The sequence below is a fragment of the Lagenorhynchus albirostris genome, chromosome 3, assembly GCF_949774975.1.
Source record: "Lagenorhynchus albirostris chromosome 3, mLagAlb1.1, whole genome shotgun sequence".
Lineage (NCBI taxonomy): Eukaryota > Metazoa > Chordata > Mammalia > Artiodactyla > Delphinidae > Lagenorhynchus > Lagenorhynchus albirostris.
The window spans coordinates 5,149,249-5,172,661 of record NC_083097.1 but is presented as its reverse complement, the minus strand read 5'-3'; the positions used below and the strand labels follow the sequence as shown (position 1 = coordinate 5,172,661).

Below are 23,413 nucleotides of genomic sequence, written 5' to 3'. Positions count from 1 at the left end.
TATTATAAGACAACGTTGTTACTTGCTTATAGGTAAATATTAGTATAGCCTCTTTCCTTTATCATTAAAAAAGTCTTTTAACATTTTTATTAATTTTTAATTTCATATGTTTAATAATTTTTTTTGATTACCTGTCATATCTTTTTCTATCCTATTCCTTTATCTAAACCTTTCTGTATGTTTGTTTTAGGTGTGCTTTGGAAAAGCCACATAGCTGGATTAAGACAGCAGCAACAACAATAAAACAAAACAAAATATAATAAAACACTTCCAATCTGAGAGAATCTCCCTTTTAAACAAGTAGTGAAGTCTGTTTACATTCACTGTGATCACCAACATATTTTTCTTTAATTCTTTTATCTCATTGTGTGCTTTTTATTTTTTATGCTTGTTCTTTGCTTCACCTATTCTCTGTTTTTCTTGCCTTCTATTTAATTGATTGCATTGTCCTTATTCCCTTTCCCCTTTACTAGTTTGGAAATTATATTGTTCTACTAAAGAAATAAACTTAAATTTTTAAAATCAATACTAAACAAAGCCTAAGTCTCATCAATATCTATCCCTTTTTATTCTTATGAAATTGAAAAGGACTAACCTCATATCCAGCCCTCTCCCCAATCATCATTTTTTTCCTTTTGTCTAGTATTTTATTGCCACCTCGTTTTAAAATTCCCCTGAAGTTAACTGCCGTTAAGTTGGGAGGGAGGTATTTTATCTAACATGTCTGTGTATTCAGAGCAGAACAGAGGCTCTCCCCGTCACTTCAGCCCACCACATCAATTGGAGTTCCTGATTCAGTAAGTCTGACAAATCACGTACCTTCTCTGGGTTCCCATTTCTGGCTGCAGTTGGGAGAGGCTTTGGAGATCATCAAGAAAAGGGGCTTCCTCATTTTGCCTAAGACTCTAGGAACTGAAAAGGATGAATGATGGATACTATGATATTCAGTAGAAAAGGAAATTACTGTGGCTTGAGGGATCCAGGCAGGCTGCTGCAGGAGCAAACGTCAGTTACTCCTAGAAGAATGGGCATAAACGTTTCTTAAGCACAAGAGTGGTCAAAATGGAATTTTAGTAAGATCAATGAACAGCAGTTTACAAAAAGCTCTGTGAAGTAGGGGAGGTTATTCTTCGCAGATAGAGAAACCCCATAGGGCACTGTTTCATTAGAGTTGGCACGAGGGGCTGAGGACCTGACCTAGGAAGGTGGCTGGAATTAGGGAAGCAAGAGCTGAGGGGACATGGTTAGAAGGAAGAGTTAGAGTTGGTGGGTGCTAATTACATACCAGAAGAAAGAAGTCGGGGTGCCAGAGCTGACCTGAAGGATTCCAACTGAGGGACAAGGAGACTGTCCTTATCGGGTCCTTCATGCAAACTTGAGGGTTTTCAGGTACGTGGGTATTTGTGAAGACGTTGCCTTATATGGCGCATGGAGGGCACCGAGACCTCTGGTGGGAGGCGGCAGCAGTTAGCACTAGAAGCCTCAGTTGTGACACTAGACCTAAGGTCACCGTATGTTGTTGTCCTTGCTGCTAATTCACCCCTTTGGGGATGGCAAATCACTACTGGAAAAGTGATGGGTCTGAAGCCCAGCTTGAGCTGCCTTTCAGGGTCAGGGCAAAGGCTGAGTGGCTCCAAAAGGGAGAGGCCAGCTTCCGGAGGAGCAGGTAGGAAGCCTGCTGGACCCTGCACAGCGGCTCGCTGGTGTGGAATAAGAAGCTGACCAAGCCCTTTGTCCACAAGCGGTTGTACCTGCCTGTAAAGAAGCGGAGGAAGGGAAGGTCTCCGAGATCTTAAAGATGGCTCATGTCAGGGGGGCAGGATATCAGGTGTCTTTTCCCCTTTCTTCATTACATTTTTTTCTTTATTGTTGCAATTATTTACCATAAGTACCTGTAATTTGAATACTCGGGAAAAAAAAGTCATTTTCATCATGGGTCAAGCTACTCTTTCCAAGTACTGCCCGCTGTGCTTCAGCCTTACCGGCGTCATCTCCTCTAACTAACCTCATGTAGCTGTCGGGTCTCATTATCCTGATTTTATGGAAGGGCTCAGAGGCTCGGGAACTTGCCTAGGGCCAGTGAAGGCAGAGCCGGATCCCACAGGTCCCCATCGCGGGCTCTTTGTGGCCCTCAGAGCACGCGTGCGAGTCCCGAGGACCAGCACCGGACGTGCCCCGCTCACCTGGGCCGCTTAGGGCTACTGGGGCCAGGCTGAGCTGACGTCCGCCTCGCCCCACGCTCAAACCCCGCCTCCAATCCAGGCCCCGCCCCAGACACCGCCTCAGGGTCCACACCACGCCCCGGTGGCCCGCCCCGCCCCGCCCCGCCCCGCGCCGCCCCGCGTCGCCCCGCCCCACCATCCAGGCCCCCCCCGCTCCCCGCCCCCAGAGGAAACGGAAGTGGTGACGGGCCCCGGCGGAAGCCAGAGGCGCCGGGGCAGGAGCTAGCCCGCGGCGGTGCCGACGGTTGGGCGATGGCCGAGAAGTTCGACCACCTGGAGGAGCACCTGGAGAAGTTTGTGGAGAACATCCGGCAGCTCGGCATCATCGTCAGCGACTTCCAGCCCAGCAGCCAGGCCGGGCTCAACCAGAAGCTGTGAGTGGCGGCCGAGTCCGCCGGCGTGTCCCCGGCGCCAGCGGGGTGGCGTCTGTCTGCCTGGAAGCCGGGATGGGGAGCCTGGAGCCGGCTGAGAGCCGCCTCCTCTCCCCGCCTTGCTCGGGGCCGGGCCCTCCCGGGCCCTCCCAGTCCAGGCTGTGCGCAGGCGGGCTGGCCGCTGCCGCCTGTTGCAGGCCCGCCTCCTTCCCGCTTTGCCGCGCTGGGACCTTGTCTTGGGGCCGCGTTTGGACGTTATCAGTCTCTGTTTCTGGGGCTATCAGGGGGAGGCGTGCTTCTGAATCTGAGTCTTGCCCTACGCACGTAGGACTCTCTCCCCTTCGGCCGGGGGTTACGCCCCTGCCCCCCGAAGGGAGGCGGGCTTCACGCGGCAGTGCGGTGAAATGGGCCCCGGGAAGGTGAGGGCTCAGAAACCGCTTGATGCCTAGGCCCGAAGGGAGGAATCGGATGATGGTGGGCGGTGGTGGGTTGCGACGGGCCACAGAACGTTTATGAAGTGATTTTTGGGGCAGCAGCCTTGTGCTGGCCGGGTGAACAAAAGGCAGATACAAATCGGATGCTCCGGAGAAGGGCTCACAGCTGTACGGAGGGCACAAGCACCAACCTGTTTGCAAGCCCGCCTTGCGTACCCGGTGCTGCGGGACCAGCCGGCTGATCTAGGAAGGCTCCCGCGGGGAGCTGAAGTTAGACTAGGCAGCCGCGGCTTGCTTTCCCTCAGGCTTTGAGGATGGATGCTTGAACTGGAGTCGCCCACCGCGGGCGTTGTCTGACACCGCACACAAAATCCCCGCCACCTCAGGGTGAATGTTTTTGAGAGAAGGCTCGTATTTTTCATCAGATTCTCAAAGGCTCCTGCCCTTATTCCTATTGGTTCTTGCCCCCCAGTATTGGCAATTCCTTGTTTAAAAAGACGATCAGGAGATAGATGAGCATATGATAGAACGCCAAAGCTTTACGGAATTCTGTAGCTAACCAAAGAGCTGAGAGCCACATGTAACCTGTGCTTGTGCAAGGAACACGCGTGTGGATCCCTGGTCGGCCAGATGTGGGTGGTGCTCAGTTCCGTCGTCCCAATTAACCTAACGTCCCATTTTTGCTTTTTCCCTCAGGAATTTTATTGTTACTGGCTTACAGGATATCGATAAATGCAGACAGCAACTTCATGATATTACTGTCCCTTTAGAAGTTTTTGAGTAAGTAGCGTTCTTGATATTCTAATTATTGTTTAGTTTTGCTGTAATCATTTCCTCAACTACCAGTATATAAGTGTCTGCTATGTGGCAGGCATGGTCTGGGTGCTTCGTATATGTTAGGGAAGAAAACAGACAAAAATCCCCGCCGTCATGGAGCTTATGTTCTAATGGGATTAAACCATTAAAAAAAAAAAAAAAATCTCAGGGACTTACCTGGTGGCGCAGTGGCTGAGAATCCACCTGCCAAGGCAGGGGACATGGGTTCGAGCCCTGGTCCGGGAAGATACCACATGCCGCCGAGCAACCTAAGCCTGTGTGCCACAACTACTGAGCCTGCGCTGTAGAGCCCGTGAGCCACAACTGCTGAGCCTGCGTTCTAGAGCCCGTGCGCCACAACTACTGAGCCTGTGCTCTAGAGCCCACATGCCACAACTACTGAGCCAACATGCCTAGAGCCCATGCTCCGCAACGAGAGAAGCCATCGCAATGAGAACCCCGAGCACCGCAACGAAGAGTAACCCCCGCTCGCCGCAACTAGAGAAAGCCCGCGCGCAGCAACGAAGACCCAATGCAGCCAAAAATAAATAAATTAATTTAAAAAAAACAACTCAGTATTGTATTGTTCAGAAAAAGTTACATGTGAATAAAGGCTTTTTAAATATGTGAAGAACATCCTAGGCTCTTAAAATCTTGCTTATATAAAAGGACAACCACATGAATTCCTTTTTTTTCTTGAGAATGAAAAAGTCTTATGCAGCTATGTTATAAATTAAAAAAAATTAAAGCCAGAAACAACCCGAGAAGTACGAATTTGGTCTGGTATCCCCCAGACTGCCCTGGCAGTGCTGGTTTTAGGAGATGATAATATCTACTGTGTTGAAAAAAAAAGTTCTTAGGCCAGGTATGTTGGTAGGTCTTTTTACCGTTTTCTGTGAGAGAGTTACCTGCACCTGGGTACAGTCCTGGCCTAGAGATGCTTCTAGGAAATAAACTCTTTAGGTTTTATCCATCCAGGTTGTATCACACTGATTTCACAGGTGAAAGAACCAGTAAGTAACCGTAGTGGCTGTTTAGCTAGTCAGTGTCAGAGCTGAGACTAAAATTCTGGACTTTTTAAAAAAAATTTTATTGAAGTATAGTTGATTTACAGTGTTGTGTTAATTTCTGCTGTACGGCAAAGTGATTCGGCTATACATATATATATTCTTTTCCATTATGGTTTATCACAGGATATTGAATATAGTTCCCTGTGCTACACAGTAGGACCTTGTTGGTCCATCCTATATTAGCGTCTGCTAACCCCAAACTCTCACTCCATCCCTCTCCCACCCCCCTTCCCCTTGGCAACCAAAATCTGTTCTCTATGTCTGTGAGTCTGTTTCTGTTTCATAGATATGTTCATTTGTGTCGTGTTTTAGATTCCACATATAAGTGATAGCTTGTGATATTCGTCTTTCTGACTTCACTTAGTGTGACAGTCTGTAGGTCCATCCATGTTGCTGTAAATGGCATTATTTCATTCTTTTTTATGGCTGAGTAATATTCCATTGTGTATATATACACACATCACATCTTCTTTATCCATTCATCTGTGGATGGACACTTAGGTTGTTTCCGTGTCTTGGCTATTGTAAATAGTGTTGCTGTGAACATAGGGGTGCGTGTATCTTTTTGAATTATAGTTTTGTCTGTGTATATGCCCAGGAGTGGGATTGCTGGATCATATGACAGCTCTAATTTTAGTTTCAAATCCTGGACTTGTGTTGACGAGGGCCAATTCTCTGGGCCAAGCAGCCTCCCTCCCGGAGCTGGCTTGGAACAGCAAGAGTATTCTGGGGCTTTTTGCAGTAAAACTGCAAATGTAAATCACTAGAGTTCCTTGAACAGTAAAAGGAAAAGTTACCTTTTTACATCCCCAAAGGTCAGAGATGAAAGTCCCAGTTACAGCACAGCTCGGCAGCTGGCCACCAAGTCAGGACACACAGGCTGCAGTTTTCCCAGCCTCAGCTCTGTCCTCACCTGCTGGCCGAGGTGTCACATGTTCCCAGGTGGGAGCAAAGGTCTGTCTTGTGCGTGTGTTGCAGCTCTAGATTCCTGCTCGTGAAGTGTGGCAAGGTGGAGGCTGATTTCCTTTCCTTAAGTGTCCTCATTAGAGCCATTCTGGTCACGAGTGTGTGGGATGAGTATATTGACAGATGCCAAGGAACTACTCCTGGCTTCTGAAGTGGAGCAAATGAGAGGAAGACAGATGGGGAAGACCGCTGAAGAGGCGGGGGCAGTGAGGCCTCGGCCAGCACAGCCGGAGCCGGTGGGTGCAGGGACAGCGGAGGCCCACGTGGGGACTTGGGATGGGGTGGCCTCTCAGCGCCCAGCAAGCAGCAGATCTGAGCTGTCGGTGAGATCTGGCTTACATCTGTCTACATCAGTCTGTGCCGATGTAGAAGGGTCTCCAGGCCTGTTCTCAGGCACGCCGACTGCGTCTGGAGCAGAGACACCAACGTAAACCTCGGCCCTTCTGCCGGGTGCTTGGGGTTGGCGAGTTGGCAGAAGTGGGAGTCAACCCTCGAGTCTTCAAAGAAGAGCCCGATCCAAATGACATCACTGTCAAAAGGGGTTGTTTATTTAGGACATTTGGGCCTGTTGAGGTTTTCTCCCCCCCCAGAAATGGATGGATTTTGCTTAGGATTTAACCAGAATGTTGCTTTTTTCATTCCATCGTTTCAAATACATCACAATAAAATGGGATTTCTAGAACTTTTGATTTATTAGTATTTCTCTATCTGTCATAATTAAAAGCCAGTTTTTATGCCATTAACAGCAACCTAACAGTGTGTTTAATCTGAAGTGATAATTTTTTTTAACTGAAGCATAAAAATGCATAAATCAGACTTAGTGTAGTGGTGGTGGTTTTTGTTTCTTTGTAATGAGTAATTCAGTTTAGCTGGGTGATGTGAAGGTCTTCAAGGTGCAGAAGTAGGCAGGTGGCCTTCCGCAGGTAAAATGTGTATATTCATCTAGGCAGTACACTTAATGAAATCTTTGGGATGAGGAAGACATTTTGGGGACACATGTTGAAAATTTCACAGAACAGTTTTATGCTGCTAAGAAATAATTGGAGAGAATCTGTCTCTGTTAAGTTTAAGTTACTTAGGTATTTTTAGGAAAGTAGTGTATCATTCCCCCCTCTCTCCAGTTGGTAAACTAATCTCAGGACAGGCGAAGCCAGCGCTCTCGTGCTCGCTGCTCTCCCCTCACCGATCCTGCAGCCCCGAGGCAGCTCTCCAGAGGACGGGGTGGGCCTTCTGGGTTGCATCTCGGTGGGCTCCCTGTACTGCTCAGCCCGGAAGCTCTGGCCCACGCTTAGTTCTCTCTTGTCAAGAGCTGCCTGACCTTACAGGTTGTTGTGAGGATAAAAAGGTGTGGTTGGCCATGAAACCTTTCGAAAAACACAAGTGCTAAACATGTGAACTGGTGTGACTGTGAAGCTTGCTTGGTTTATAAGTGATCGTTAACTTGATTTCATGAGTCATTCATATTATTAGAAGTAATATAAGTGCAAGTCATCTATACTTGTATAACTGAAGGAATCCTAATTCACCTGGTTCCTGGACACAGCTTCTAAACAGGGCCATGTGAGGTTACAGATCGCTACCTTTGTTTTTTCCCCATAAGAAAACCGTGAGAGGAGGTATCAGCCATGAATGTTAATTGACATGTTTCATGTTTCCAGATACATAGATCAAGGTCGAAATCCCCAACTCTATACCAAAGAGTGCCTGGAGAGGGCTCTGGCTAAAAATGAACAAGTTAAAGGCAAGATTGACACAATGAAGGTAAGGTTCTTGTCAACAGAAGATAATGTCAGAACATCAAGGAGTGCTCACAGAGCAAATTTGGCTCATAAGACTTTGTAAAACTTCAGCTACCTGACAACATTACACAGCTGAGATTTCTGAAATGCGTAATAGGTAATAAAATTAAACAGTAGCAAGCCGTGTGGTAGCATAATAAACGTAGCGACGTGGCTAGCCTCCCTTTTACGGAAGTCTGGGTTAATTTTTGTGGTGTTAGTTGTTGTTGGCTAACGTGCTTGTTTCTGTTTTTACGATTTAGTATCTCCAGGTTGCTTTCTGAGTCCTTCTGTTCGGCCTTTTTCTGTAACTGTGGGTCTTTGGTTTAGAGGATTGCCGAATCTTCCTTGACTTCTCTTTCTCTGGTGGTCGTCTCCAGCTTCAGACTCCAGACCCCTTTGTACCGTATACCCTATTCTCCACAGAGACCCTGCTCTTTGTATTTCTTGGTTTTGATGGGATCGAGAAAACTGCATCTTGAACATGGTATATGGAGTGTTTTCTTACCTACGCTGACTCTCGTGTGGCCGGGGGCGGGGTGTGTGTGTGTGTGGGGGGGTTTCCTTTAGGTGGGCGGTGCTACCCCTTCCTGTTGGCCTCATACAGCGAGCCCTCCTGCGTCTCCCCCTGCCACCAGCAGCGCTGGCCTCATTTGCGTTTCTGGAATTCACCAGCCCGGCTCCTTGTCTCCTTCCTGTCCATTCCCCTGCCGTCTCCTCTGCTGGGACTCCTGTGCGTCCTCTGCCCACTGCCTGTGCTCCCTGGTCAGCGTGTCACCTCCTCCGAGAGGCCTTGCGGACCAGCCTTGGCTGATAAGGATCGGCCCTTCTGTCTCTGTCCTGTGTCCCCTGCTGCAGCCTAAGCTCCAGCATGCAAGGGGCACGAGTGTTGTGTTCCCTCTGCTGCCCAGGGGCACAGGTGCCTGCTCGGTGTCTGCTGTTCGTGGGGACGGCCACGCGGAGGGCGCGCTGGCGAGGCGAGGGGCCGGCACGGAGGTGGTGGCGGGACTGCCGTGACAGGCCCGTCTCCCGCTGCCTGGACTGCAGGGATCTGTGCTGATCCCAGGTGGCCTGCCCTAGAGGTGGCTTTGCTGTGAGGGTTAGTGTGGTGCCCCCGGCCTCATTTCTGCTTTGCCAGCTTGGGATTGAGTTGCTCTTGAACGGAGCATCACCTCTGGGGCACGATAGCGCTTTGGTGGAGAGCCAGCTGGGGTCCTTTGGGCCAGTCTGCGGGCAAGCCGGATCGTCCAGCTCAGGGGACGACAGGCAGAAAGAGCCCCGCCCTTCCCCTTAAGAACAGGGCCGCGGCCGCAGGGCGATGTGCTCCCGGCTGCCCGCGCTCCTGTTCGCCTCCCTGCCTCTGCGCCTTGAGATGGCCTGTCGGCGGTGACACTAGCGACCGTGCTGTTTGTTCAGTTTGCACCCCTTTCTGTTGCCTCTTGGTGTCATTTCCTCTCATGAGATTGTGAACGTCTCACAGTGCAGTTTGTATGCCTGGTGGGTCGACTGATTAAAGTTGCATGAGTTCTGTCTTAAATGCTTTCTGTAGGGTTGGCATGTAGCCTCCTTTAAGGATGTGTTCCTGACCTACGTAAGGACCATCTCTTTGTTTATATCCACGGTGCTGCCTTTCTGTACAGCTTATAAGAAAGGGTTTTAAGATGCTGGCAGATATTTAGCTGCTTTTAAGATTGGATTAAAACAAACGTTATGCTGATACGAAGGCTCAAGGAGCGTGGTATTTGGAGAAGACAGGTTTCTAGGTGCTCTGAAAGCTTTGATCGAGAGCTGTTTGCACACAATGGGTTTGATGTGGTTTGAATTAATAATTGCTTAATTATTACGTGAAGACTCCTGTTACACTTGCTCTAATCATTTCCACCTGAGTGGCTGGCTCCGTGCGAGAGGGCTCCTTGTCATTTGAGGCAGGAGGGAAAAGTAGTCTTTGAATGAACATTCCTCTTTCAGGTAGTTCTCCATGTACCTGATGTACTTGCAGCATAGTTGCAAGCAGTTTCCTGCTGCGGTTTGGCAGGTGTGGCGTCCAGGGAGATGAGCAGACAGTGCAGGGAAAGCCCAGTTTCTCTTTTGAGTTTGAGGCTCTGGTGGGGTGTCGTCTTTAACTTGGGTGATGGGTCACATGCAAAAATATCTTGACCGTGTATATTTTTCTTCTTAGAAATTTAAAAGCCTGTTGATTCAAGAACTCTCTAAAGTATTTCCTGAGGACATGGCCAAGTACCGGAGCGTCCGGGGGGAAGACCATCCTCCTTCCTAACTCCCTCCTCCGTCTGTCTGAAGGTCCTCCCAGCCCTGCACGAGTGGCCGTGACCTTCAGGCAGCCTTGACTGAGCAGCAGCGATGCTGTTTCCTGGGCCCATCCTCCCGCCACCTTGTCCTCGTCCTGGCCTCTGGGGACGGCAGGGCCTGGAGGGCGTGCGGGGCTGTGCCGCCAGCTGCCCCCTCTCCCTGACGTGCTCTGTTTGGTCCTCTAGCTCTCAGGGGACTGGTGATCACACAACTTTGAGTGCGATGTGTATGATTCTCCGTGGCCAAATAGTCTTGGAAATATTAAATATGATGGGTAAAGTAAAAGTTTAAAAAAATTCTACCTAATAGTTTTAATATACTCTTTCTGTTCTTTTTCTTTCTTTCTTTCTTTTATGGTGTCAAAGAAAGCTAAACAAAAAAAACAGAAGGAAAACTTGGTTTAATATAAGTACTTTAAATTCGTTTTGTATTTTATATTTTTAAGTATAGTGCATAAAGAATGTGTTCAATGGAACTGTGTTTCCATAGATTTCAGTTCGTCTAATATAATAAAGTCTTTAAGTACTTATAAGACTTGTTCCATGTAATCATTTCTGTAACATTTTCATAGTATAGTATCTTGTATCTCGTAAACAATTGTCACTTCCCTAAAGTGTGAGGGATATTGGTGAAGTTTGTTCTGCAGGCATTTAGGCAGGAAAAGCCAAAGTGAAATGCAGGATTCTGATTTCCCTGCGGCCTCTTTCACAGAGGACTTTGCGGGTGTATTGACACAGTTCAGGAATGCACCCCCAGCCCGTCCCGGGGCCCTGTGTGTCTGCCTGAGGGGGCTGCCAGATGGCGGGGACAGCTGCGCCTTCGGAGTCTGCAGGGCCGGGCGGGCCTTGGGAGGTTGCGTGGCTGGTGAACTTGGGCAGTGCTGTCGCCGCACCTGCAGGCTGACTTTGAGCTGCAGGCCCCAGTGTGGTGTTTCTCGAGGGTCACTGCAGACCACGGCATCAGAATGACCTGGACTCGTTCATCGGAAAGGTGGGTCCAATTCAGACCTGTTGGGTAGAGGCTTTGGGCTGGGGCCCGGGAACCCGTGTTGTTGGTTTCCTGGCCCCAGTGATTCTGGACCCCTTAGAGCCAAGATCCACAGTTAGGGACTTGAGTCTCATCAGTGTGTGACAGTGGGCATGGTGCGGGCTCCGCTGACTGGCCTGTGTCCGGTGAGGCCGCAGGCGTGGCCGAGTGAAGTGAGGGTCAGAGCCCAGCTCGCAGCGTTCTCTGCTGACCCCTTCCCAGGGACGGGGGCTCGTGTGTGCCCTTGCTTCCCAAGGGAGTCTTATATTTGCTAGGAGTTGGGGGCCAGGCCCCTTAGGAAGTTGCTACCTTGTCAGTAGTTCCGCTCTCTCCAAAACACTACCAGAAAAGGATTCCCATCCCGGGCGCGGTTTCCTCTAGATGAGGACTGCCCCAGCCAGTAGATCCTGGACCCGGAGGTTCCTCTCCTGCGTTGGCTTTCCTGCTTCTGACCGCCCTGTTAGCAGCTGCATGTGGGTGGTAGGGGGCCGGGCTCAAAGCCCTTCCTAACCCCTGTACCCATGGGACAACTCAGTTGGTCCTCCCCCCAGTCCCCGGAGCTGCAAGAATTGTTACCGTATGACAGAGCCAGAAGTCACAGCTGATGTGCAGGGAGCAGCATGTTACATGCAGCCCGACTGTTCAGAGTGTGTTCTGACCCACTCCATCCCATTGACTCAGTAGAAGACATCCTTTGCAGTTCCAGCAGTGACCCGATTACTCCAGACCATTCCTTGTCCTCTGTCTTAAAACATCGTGCATGACCCAGACGTGGGCCTTCTCCCCAGCCTTCTCGGAGGGTGTATTTCCATTCCCTCTGCCTGGGTGCCTGGTGGGTCCACAGGTGTCTGTAATTCCCCTCTGGTTTCTGAAACTCGCAGGATGTAGCTGGCAAAGGGCAGCTGTTGTGCACATCCGGGCCTTGAGAATCAGGCAGTTTCCAGCTATTTCTCAGCCTTGAGCAGAACGGCTGCCGTCGATGAGTGGGGGTGCTGATCAAGTAGCCAGTGACGATACAAAGCCCCCCAGCCTGGGGGCCTGCTGAGCCAGGCCCCGCAGGGGCCGGGATTGCCGGAGCCAGTCACTCTGGAATGTCCCTCTGTCTTTTCAGTACAAGTTAGGGTGTGTTGGGGGGAAGCCTTGGGACTCGTCAACAGCCCTTCAGCGCATTTGACGTTGCCTCTGCAGTGGAGCCCCCAAAAGATGCTGGGACGTCACGGTACATTCCCCTAAGTTCATGGGTTGGTCTCCGTTTTGCACCGGACCTGGCATTAGTATTCATTGCAAGTGCCAACCACTTTCAAGTCCTCTTAGGTGACTGAGCACTCCCCGCTCAGAACGGACATTGTGTGACTCACGTGAAAGGCCTGCAGGCGGCCTTCTTGCAGACTCACGGTGAAGGTGGCGTGTTGAGCGTAACTGCCCACGGCCTTTAGGTTTCACTGGAAGGTCCAAGGCCGCATCCTAGACTCAGACTGTGCACACTTGACCTCACTGCCCCTTCCCTTGGCCCTTTGACCCCTCCTCTCAAGGGCCTCATTTCAGTTAAAAAGCAATGATTGTTGGAGTCATCCTGGTGCAATAGCAACCATTTTGATGGGCTGCTTCTCTTTACGTCACCCCTGCTCATCCATGACGCCTAGTTAGTTGCAAATTCCTCCTCCGATTTTGAAGTCACCCCTGCCTGCACTTTCCCCAAACACTGATTAACCAACCAACCAACCTGAAAGCCCAGTGACTTTCAACGCACAGCTACATCACTGGCACCAAGAGGTGGGTCTTGGGGCCTGAGCTTTAAAAGTCACTATTCTCGTTACCTATGCTGCCCCTGCGGTTAAGAAAATGAAAAAGCAAATACTAAGCCCTGCCTTTCTGCAGAAGTAGGATGCCCTTCGTCTTTTGGGGTATACGATCATGTGTTCATTACGGAAAACTCCGAAAAATATAACTAAGAGAGGCACACATACTGCTGTCCTTATTGTTAATATTGTGCCTTTTATCCATCCAGACATTTTTCTACAAACACAAGACACACAAATGAATAGCTAGATGTGAAATTATTCCTGTACACATGAGTTAGTAACGTGCTTTTTTTTTTCCCAAAGAGTGTACCACGAGCGTCTAGGCCAGTCAGTGAACTTCCTACATAATAATTTTTAACACTTAGTGTTCCATTAATGTGTAATGTTGTCACTTATGTAGCAGATATGGGTTAAGCACGCTACACATGTTGCTACACAATGTGCTACACACGTTGACTCAGTCGCCATAGGAAGTCTGTGGGGTAGTTTACAGATGAGAAAACTGAGGCACAGAGAGGTTGGGTGGCCTGCTCAGGCCACACAGCTAACAAGGGTGGAGCGGGGCTTACACCTCATTTCTGGAAGTCTGAAATCAAGGTGTAGGCAGGGCCATGCTCTCTCCAAGGGCTCCAGGGCAGGATCCTTCCTGCCTCTTCCAGCTTCTGGAGGTTCCAGCTGTGCCTGGGCTGAAGGCAGCTTCACCCTGGTCTCTGCGTCAGTCATCATGTGGCTGTCTTCTCTGTGTCTCTTGTAATGACATTTATCATTGGACTTAAGGCCGCCTGGAAAATCCAGGTTGGTCTCGTCTCATGATTCTTAACTACATCTGCAAGGACTCTTTTTCCAAATAACGTCGAATTTGCAGAATCTGAGAAACAGATCTTTGGAATCCACCGTTTTGCACCCACTACTCTGCCCTATTAGGCAGGTCTGGCCATTGAGGCCCTGGCCTTGTTGACTCAGGGACTGCCATGTCCATTCTTCCCGATCTGCCCGGGGCCCAGCTGCCACCTCCTGTAAACGTCTGGTTCCTTCTTCCCAGTGGAGGCCGGTCATGAATTGAGAGTCGAAGATCCAGGGCTGGCGAAAACACTAAAATCATGTGCGTCCACTTAGAGACAGAAGCAACATTTGTCTTCTTCCTTGTCATAAGCTCCTTTTCTGCTTTTTGAAAGGAAAAAGTTAAATTTTATAAAAAAGGAAAAAATAGCCAAGCCTTTTGGCTTGGCAATAAGGAAGGAATATCGTGGGTGACGGTGGAAGTTACAAACCCGAGAAAGGAGGATGCCTTGCAGATGGCCTTGACTCACACAGGCACACACAGCTGGGAGTGCCTTGTGTGCATGACAAAGGTATGGGAGCTGCAGAGGTGAGGGGTCTGAGGGAGAGGTTCTTGAAGGGCATCCACGGTCTCTCTGGCTGCGTCGGCACTGGAAGATGCTCACATAGTGCCCCAAGAGAGGAAGGGTGACAGGTGACCCCTGAAGGGACCAAATCTGCACTTCCTCATCCGACAGGGGGCTTCTTACCCCGGTTTGGCGGCTCCTGAGCTGTGAGTGCGGGTTCTCCCTATAGCTCATCACACGTAAGCTCTGGCTAGTCATCCACAGGAACACTTTACAAAATCAACCATTTTAAAAGAATTGCTTTTTGGGTAAGTGTGCTGTGAACACCAAGAAAGTCCATGCACACGTCCATTTAATTTTGAAACAAGTTGGCCTTGCAGGAGGAGGCCGGTTGGGATTCAAGGGCCGCCCCTAGCTGCAGTGTTTATTTCACACAAGACCCTGTGCTTTACGCCTGTGTCTACACCTGCTGATCGGGTCCTTCCCGATGGGTGACTGAGGGGAACACTGCTCTGTGAGCTGTTCAGGTCATCACAACACAGGGAGAAGGCGGCCGTCGGCAAGCCAGAAAGAGAGTTTCGACCAGAACAAGCGGCACACAGGCACCCTGATCTTGGCCGTCCAGCCTCCAGAGCCGTGAGAAATAAAGTCTGTTGTTTAAGCCGCTCCTGCGGTGCCTGGTCACGGCTGCCGGGAACAGACTAAGACGTGGTTCCTCTCGACAGTGCTCACGGCTTTTCAGGCACTCAGTCAATCAGTTGTGATCAGTCAGTAAAGGGTCACTCACTTTTATTATTTCTCTCTTAATTTTGCTAAGTCTGATTGCTCGTCTTGGCTCCCAGAGCAAATGTCAAATTTTTTTGCCACCAAACACTCGGCCTAAGCAGGATGCTTAGTGCTGGTTGGGGTGGGAGGGTGGCGATGATGAGAAGGCTGGTGATATTAAGACATCACCCTGCTTAGACAGGCTTCAAGCAGCCCGTGCCTGGGTCATTTGTTACTCTCTTTTAAATTGTTCCTGCCAAGACACAAAATCCAAGACAAGAGGGAGACAGACTGGCCCGGCCTTGAAGTGGGCGCAGACCGTGGGGCTCACAAGAGCAGTCTTCCCATCCTTTTTGATGGTGGCGACATTAGGATAATGAGGCAGAAGTGGGGACAGCCTTGCTCGGCAGCAGAGCAAGCACAAGCTGAGGAGACAAGGGATGCGCTGGTGGAATATTTATTCCTGGCCTTATTTATAGCATCGTCTGGTTCAGAATCAGAAATCGGCAAAGCCGCAGATTGGTGGGTCTGCCCTTGCTCACAGCTGGGGCTCTGAGGGTGCTCAGGCTTTCTGCACACGCCTCTTTGTTTTCTCTAGCATCCTGGCCCCTGTTCTGCTCTGGACTTTATCAGTTTTCTGTCTGCTCCTGCGATCGGCTCCTTGGGCTTCTGTGACCGAGTTACATTCTGCAAGACCTTTTGCTGCCCAACGATTAAGGGACTCGTGTGCGAGACAAGCAAGATTGTTAGAATCTCTTCCAGGGGAACTTTTCCACTTTTTCATTTTTGTTGTGGAATGGTAGTCCCAACTGGGCTGGGATTTTTCACAATGATCCAGAAGCATTGATTTTTTTTCCCACTATCTTTGACATGTCAAAGGCTTTTAGGGGTGAGAAATAACATGATAATATCAACACTGCTTTAAAATTTAAAAACAATTTTATATACCTATCTCACTTAATAATTTAAATATACATCAAAACTAATAATGCATATGTATGTAATTTTATTACATTCATCTTATTATAACTTTATTTTATTACAATCTCTATTGGCCTTTATCTACTGTTTCATGTAGGTTGGCTGCAAATTAGGGATGTTTCAAATAACAGTGAGTTAAAAAAGATAGGTGTTATTTTTTTCTCCTGTGACAAGCAATTCCAAGTTTTCTGCCCAGAATAGCTGTAGCTGTTTACAAGCGTCAACCAGGACCCACACTCATCTGCCTCTTTCCTCTGCCATTTTTAGCACATGGCTTTGTCTTCACATCACAAGGTGGCTGCTGAAACTCTGGGTATCATGCCTGCATTCCAGGCAGAGTAAACATAGAAGAGGAAGGACAAAGCGTGATGGGCCGAAGGATTTCTCCTGTGGCGGCTTTGCCATTTTATTCTAGAAGGGCTGTATCCCTCAGGGACTTCTGCCCACACCTCACTGGCTGGAATAGTGTCTCATGGCTGTCCCTAACAGCAAAGGTGGCAGGTGATCTGCATCTTAGCTTACACAGCCTTTAGAGCAGAGGCAGGCAAGTAGGGAGGTAACTGGAACTGGGAGTCAGATAACCTACAGGACCCGCTCTGACACTTTCAGAGCAAAGGGCGACCTGGATCCCCATATACTGGGTGCTAATGTTGATCCTTTCCTGCAGAAACTTACTTTGTAGGGGTAACTTAAGGCTACAACTTTAAATTTCGTATAAGTAAATTTGGATCCCAGACGCAGCGCTGTGAGTGCTTTTAAGCTGAGTTCATTTGGCGAGCATGTGGGGACTTTCACATTAAGAGCCCCAAGGTGTAAGTTATCAAGCAGCATTACATCCCACTGTCTAGACAGAGTTTGGAACAAGAAGGATCAGGGCTCGAACTTCCATGGGGTCACTCTGGGCACTGGGGGGACACTATCGATGATAAATTTTCAAGAGCAGAGTTGGAGTCCATGGCTCATCTCTCTTTGTGTCCCGGAGCTGCAGGTGAGCGGCCTGGCACATGCCTTGCCCCAGGCCCGTGCCACGGCCTCCCCCTGCTGGTTTCGCCTTCGCCCTGCCTGTGTAGTGCCAAACCAGTGGTCCAGATGCTGCTGCAGCCAAGAGGTGTGAGATGGCTGGAAAGGCAGGAAGGCTGTCCACTCTGGTCCTCTGAGGTGGGGTGATTCCTGAGTCCGGAGCTGCAAGAACCTGTGAAGCACAGTGGTTCTAAAATGCTTCTTGCAGCATGTGGGTAGCCGGGTAAGGGGAGCCAGAGGACTGGGGAGCCAGGAGCACATCGGTCCTTGTCTTCCTGTGCTGGTTGCAATACCAGCATCAACTTCTTTAGAGCATCACGCCCAGTTTATTCTCAGCTTCTCTTCTTTTCTGCTTCCTCTGTGACCATCTCTCCCTCCTTTCCAAGCCCTCCTGCCTTTTCCCTTCTCAAGGCTGCGGGAGTGATGGGTGCACAGACAGTTCCAGGGTCCTCAGCCCTCTTGCCTCCCCTCGTTCTATTTCTTCCAGCCCCTTCCTCCCACTTTTCCTTTTGAAAATGCCCTGAGCTCTGTCCTGTTTCCTCTGGTCGCCCTCCCACAAAGGGACAGAGTCTGACATGTGCTCAGGATGAAGAGGAGATGGGTCCTCTTCCTGCCTCGCCCACTTTCACACACTCTCCCGGTGCCACCCACCCCCACTGCCCCATCCACCCTGCGGGGAGCCTGATCTGTCCCTGGCCGTGTGTTAGGGAACAATGCACACATTTTAAGGCAGCCTATTTTTGCGTGGTGTTTATTAATTCTCCAGCACGCACAGGCTGGAGCATCAGTGTCCCAAAGGGATGTTAACACAGTTGCCCACTGATTTAATCAAAAGAAGCAGCTGGGGCCCAGGGTGAGGTTGAGTTATGGAATTAAGGCATAAAGGAAAACACAGGATGGGTCTTTTCTGTAAACTGTTGTCTGACCCTTTTACTAGCCCTCGGATGTGCCTCATCCCCCTGTGAAATGAACTGAGTCGCAGGAGCGAACAGAGGACATTTTCGCTGCTATTATCAATAACCATTTATTCACTGTTCAGTGTGCAACCAGAAATCTTACTCAGTACAGAGCCCAGCAAACTTCCCCCTTATATAACAGGGCTTAAACAGTATCGATTTAGTACTGGTTTCACTGCATCTCTTGTTAAGCTTCAGTACTCTTTTGTTTATACAAATGTTATCTTATACAGCAAGCAAAAGCAGACAGTACACTTAACACTGCTGTTTCACATGCTTGTTTTCCCCGGTGAAAAATGCAAACAGGGCAGCACATTCCAGACACCAGACCCCTTCTTATTAACTGCATGTGTCTTTCTGGGCAAGCCAGAAATTCTCTAAGCATACACTCAGGGTTATACCTATAAAAATACCAATAGGATCATACTATACACAATGTACAGTATTTCACTTTTTTCACTTAAAATATCCCTGCAGATCCTCCCTTCTCAGCCCATGTAGGGCTAAGTCCGGCCAGCTGGCAGCGCCCCATGGCAGAGATGCTGTAAGGCGCTCACTCCATCTCCCTCTGTGGAGTCTGTCCTGCTTTGCTGTTGCAAACGATGCTCCAGGATACTCTGTTGTTCATTTCATCAACCACCAACGGAGGGTGTCCTGTGAGATGACTTTCTTAAAATGGAATTATGTGTATTTATATTTGGTAATTATTGTCAAATTGCTACCCAAAGACAGGCCCCCACCAGCGCTCCCAGCATAGACCATGGATGACCTGTGACTGAGCCCCGTATGGCTGAGGTCTCAGCCCCCAGCCCCTCTGCAGAGGCAGACCACTAAAGCTAAGAGTTTCTTGGGCCTCCATCCTTCCAGACATCTTGTAGCATGCCAAGCCCATAGGCTCGCTCACTCTCTCTTAATTCTCCTGAACAGTCGCAAACATTTCCCCAAACTGGGACAGGGTCTCCAGAGCCGTGGAGGTGCCTGGGGAGGTGCAGACCTGGGAGCTTCAGCTGCGGAGAGCCACAGAAACAGCCCACCCTCCGCTTATCACCCACCAGAATGGCAAGGCCTGATGGACGGTGGGCTGGAGAGCCGGCCGAGCCCCCTGGGCTAGGTGCAGCTTGGAGGACGTGTTGATAGCCGGTGAAGGACGGCTCTGCGTCTTCTCCTGGACTCCATGTGTGCGCTTGGCTGGCTCTTGCCCAGTTCCTGTGAAGACAGGTGTCAATACCTCCCTTCCTGTGACTTCAAAGCATTTCACTGCATCCATGATGAGAAATAAAGTTTACATCCCATGCCAGGACCATATATCCAAAGTTTCACAAAATAATACCCACTTTTGCCATGCGTGTGAACTCTGATCGCTCCCATCCTGTCCCTTCTTTTCCCGGGGCCGATGGTGAGCCACTGCATTGGTTTCACAGCCACCGAGGAGAGGGGCTGCCACCTGCTGTTGGAATGGACTCTCTGCTCCTGGGGCTCTCTTGTGATCAAAGGGGCAGTGTGGATTTACGCTACCAGAGTGTGAAAAAAGGCCAGATTGTCTTCCACAGCTCCATTATTATTCCTCTGTCCTCACTCATGTCTACTCCATCCATTATTTTAGAGCTGCCTGTTGGCCTTCCCCCAGCCGGCTGGCCACGGTGGACCCCCAGTGTGGGTCTGAAGTGCAGAAGGCCCTGTGGACCCACAGTGATGCTCTTGGGCCTCTGGCTCCTTCCCCACCTGTGTAATGTCTGCAGGGGGTGGGCTGTGGGTCAAAGAGACACCCACACAGATAAGAGATCTCAATCCATTGAGGAGCTTTCTTCCCAGAGAGGGGGAGGGTACGGGGGGAGGGAAAGAAGGAAACTAGCATTCGATGAGGATGCTTGTTGGGGCCCACTTACTTGTCCCAGCAGTCCTGAGCAGGGGTGTTGCCATCCCCACTTAGCCATTCAGAAGCGGGTGCAGGAAGGATGAATCCCCAGGACAGCAGAACTGGCTTTGAGTCCAGGAAGTCTTGCTCCAGGTCGGAGAACTTGACTTCCTCTGTCTTCCCTGCAAACACGCTGTTCTGAAGCAGATGAAAGGGGCTATGGCAGATGCCAGGTTGTCCTCTGTAGCTGCTGGTGTGGTTTTGCCATCTGGTATGTAAGTTTGATTAGGTCCTGTTTGTTTATTTTTTGCTTTTATTTCTTTTGCTTTAGGAGACTGATTTAAGAAAATCAGTCTTTTGTATGATTTATGTTAAAGAATGTTTTGCCTATGCTCTCTTCTAGGAGTTTTGTGGTGTCATGTCTTACATTTAGGTCTTTAAACCATTTTGAATTTATTTTGTATGTGGTGTGAAGGAATATTCTAATAACATTGTTTTACATGTAGCTGTCCAGCTTTCCCAACACCATTTGTTGAAGAGACTGTCTTTTCTCCATTGTGTATTCTTGCCCCCTTTGTTGCAGATTAATTGACCCTAAGTACATGGGTTTATTTCTGGGCTCTCTATTCTGTTCTATTGATCTGTGTGTATGTTTTGGTTTTTTTTTTGTGCCAATACCACACTGTTTTGATTACCGTAGCTTTGTAGTGTAGTCTGAAGTCTGGAAGCGTTGTACCTCCCGGTTTGTTTTTTCTTCTCAGGATTTCTTTGACAATTCTGGGTCTTTTGTGGTTCCATATAAATTTTAGGATTAGTTTTTTCTAGTTCTGTGAAAAAATGTCATAGGTCTTTTGATAAGGGTTGCATTGAATCTGTAGATTTCTTTGGGTAGTATGGCCATTTTAACAATATTAATTCTTCCAATCCAAAAGCATGGGATATCTTTCCATTTCTTTGAATCATATTCAATTTCCTTTATCAATGTTTTATAGTTTTCAGTGTATAGGTCTTTAATCCCCTTGGGGAAGTTTATTCCTAGGTTTGTTTTTTTTTTTCCCGTTTTTTTTTTTTTGTGTGTGATGAGATTTTAAATGGGAGTTTTAAAAAAACTTTCTCTCTGACTTTTCATTATAAGTGTATAGAAATGCAGCAAATTCCTGTATATTAATCTTGTATCCTGCTACCTTGCTGAAATGATTTATTAGTTCTAATAGTTTTTGTGTGGAGACTTTAGTGCTCTCTATGTAGTGTGTTATGTCATCTGTAAATAGTGACAGTTTTACCTCTTCCCTTCCAATTTGGATACCTTTCATTTCTATTTCTTGTCTAACTGCTTGTGGCTAGGACTTCCAATACTATGTTAGATAGAAGTGGTGAGAGTGCACATCCTTGTCTTGTTCCTGATTTTAGCAGGGAGACTTTCCGCTTTTCACCATTGAGTGTTATGTTGGCTGTGGGTTTGTCATAAATGGTTTTTATTTTGCTGAGATATGTTCCCTCTATACCCACCTTGTTAAAAGTTTTTTTCTTTATTTTTGAAAAAATCCATTTCAAAGCTTTGGAGTTATGAAGCCCAAGAGTAATTGGTACCCAGAGCTGGAAGGAACTTGGGGCCATTAGGACCCACCATGAATGCTTACTGAGATCCTTCTCAGCATCACAATAGCAGAGGCAGCACTGAGTGTCCCTATGACCTCTCCATAAACACCTGAGGAATAGAGAACTTGGTCCTTCCTCAGACCACCCCTTCCTTCCCCCTCTGGACACTGGATTTTCAGAGAGTTTTTTTTTTTTTTTATACAGTTAAGAAATTGTGTTTACCTGCACCTTTCTTCTGTTAGCTTTATTTTTGCTCTGTAAGGAACAGACATCCACATGTTTATTGATAGTACCAATATAACATATTTTCAAGTCTTCTCAGTTACTTTTCATTTGAATAAACGCCTGTGTATCTAGCTATCTATCTATCACCTCTATCTATTTATCCATCCATCCATCTACGCATTCACTCACTTACCCATCCATCCATCTGTCCATTTATCTATCTGTATCTAACTCTGGCAGACACACCCTATGATGACCCTCAATGACTCACTCTCTTGTATAATCTTCTCCCCTTGAGTGTAGGTAGAACCTGTGACTTCTAACCAACAAGGTATGACAAAGGAGTGGGCATGGCCCTCCCATGATCACATTATGTTACATAAGACTCCATCTTAACAACCTGGAGTGAAAGAGATTCTCCCTCCCACTGGCCTTGAAGATGCACACAGCCATGTTGTGACCTGCCTCCAGAATGGTATGAACACCACGTGTTCAGAGGAGAGAGACCTGATTTATGATCTTTGTTTACTTCAGTAATCAGAGTGTCAGACACTGGGCTGTACAAACTGTAGCAAGTCTTCACAAGCTCATGTGGCAGGCAAGGAGCTGTGAATTTCTTTCCTTCATGGGTGGGATTGGGGCCCCTCTGCATACAGGAAGTATGTTTACATCACAATAGCTGTGGTCTTGATAAAGCAGGGGACTGGAGGCGATTCCAGGAGACCTCCCTGCCCTTCCTCTGCTCTGCTGTCTGGTGCGGGAGCCTGGTCACTGCACATTGCATTGCTCCAGCTTGCTTGCTGGTGGATTGAGCTATTGTTGCTGTAGTGGGTTGAATGATGGCCCCCAAGATGTCCCCACCCCAGTCGCCAGGCATTGGAATGCTACCTTATACGGCAAAATGGATTTGCAGATGAGGTCAGGTTAAAAATCTTGAGGTGGGGACGCCATGCTGAATGCATCCAATGTATTAACAAGGGTCCTTGTCAAGGAAAGACGGAGGTGGGAGATCAAAAGTAGAAGTTGGAAATGTGACAATGGAGGTAATGTTGGAGTGACGCAAGGGAGGAGCAACGAAAGAGGAAGTGCAAGCAGTCCCAGAAGCAGAAAAGGTGAAGAAAGGGATTCTCCCCTGGAGCCTCCAGAAGGAACCAGCCCTGTGACACCTTGACTTTAGCCCAGTGAGACTGATTTCAGAATTCTGGCCTCCAGCACTGGAAGAGAATAAATCTGTGTTGCTGTAAGCCACTAAGTGTGTGGTGATTTCTTACGGCAGCCAAAGGAAACTAATAGAGCTGCTTTTTCTGCAAGAGGATTACCTCTCCTGCCTATGGCCGGTGCTTCACTGTGGGGAAGGGGCTCTTCCATTGATGTCAAGCTTGGCCATGTGACTTGCTTCAGCCAATGAAGTGTGAGCAGAGGGGATGCAGGGCTTGGTCATGTGACTTTCTCTGGCCAATGAGGTGTGAGCAGTGGGGACATGGTGCCCTTCTGCGACCCAGCAGAGCCTCACATGGTGGTCATTGGCCGGCTCTTGCTTCCCTTCTCTGCCATGAGAACAGAGCATCTGCTCTTCACTGCAGACCTAGGAAAGATGGGCAGATGGAGCAGAGCTGCCCCCAGCGCACGGCCACTTGCATGAGTGGGGACGGTCCTTCCTTGTCAGACGCTGAGATGGTTTGTGACTGCATGCAGCCTAGCTCCTGGCTGGGGTTGGCCTGTGGGTGGCATTGCAGGGAGGTTGCAGCTGCCAGGGACCCTCTCTTCTGCTTCTCAGCTCCAGGAGGTGTCTCTGGCAGCCGCTGGTGTTGGCGGTGGTTCCATCTCCTGCCAGGCAGCCCCTCCTGAGGACCCAGCTCCCATCAGAAGGC

The 23,413-nt window shown here is 48.8% G+C and overlaps 1 protein-coding gene across 1 annotated transcript; it reads left to right on the top strand.

Moving 5' to 3' along the window:
- The first annotated feature begins 2,409 nt into the window (after positions 1 to 2,409).
- MED10 (mediator complex subunit 10) lies at positions 2,410 to 10,445 on the top strand. The gene is made up of 4 exons (XM_060146848.1): positions 2,410 to 2,596; positions 3,724 to 3,807; positions 7,538 to 7,640; positions 9,837 to 10,445. The coding sequence occupies exons 1-4, from the start codon at positions 2,475 to 2,477 to the stop codon at positions 9,933 to 9,935; spliced, it is 408 nt and encodes a 135-aa protein (XP_060002831.1). The 5' UTR covers positions 2,410 to 2,474; the 3' UTR covers positions 9,936 to 10,445.
- The last annotated feature ends 12,968 nt before the right edge of the window (positions 10,446 to 23,413 follow it).

Excerpts from the sequence above, each read along its gene's own strand:
- MED10 (XM_060146848.1), top strand. The coding sequence starts at position 2,475 with ATGGCCGAGAAGTTCGACCACCTGGAGGAGCACCTGGAGAAGTTTGTG. Across the intron at positions 3,808-7,537 it reads GTCCCTTTAGAAGTTTTTGA|ATACATAGATCAAGGTCGAA; the intron begins GTAAGTAGCGTT and ends TCATGTTTCCAG. Across the intron at positions 7,641-9,836 it reads GCAAGATTGACACAATGAAG|AAATTTAAAAGCCTGTTGAT; the intron begins GTAAGGTTCTTG and ends TTTTCTTCTTAG.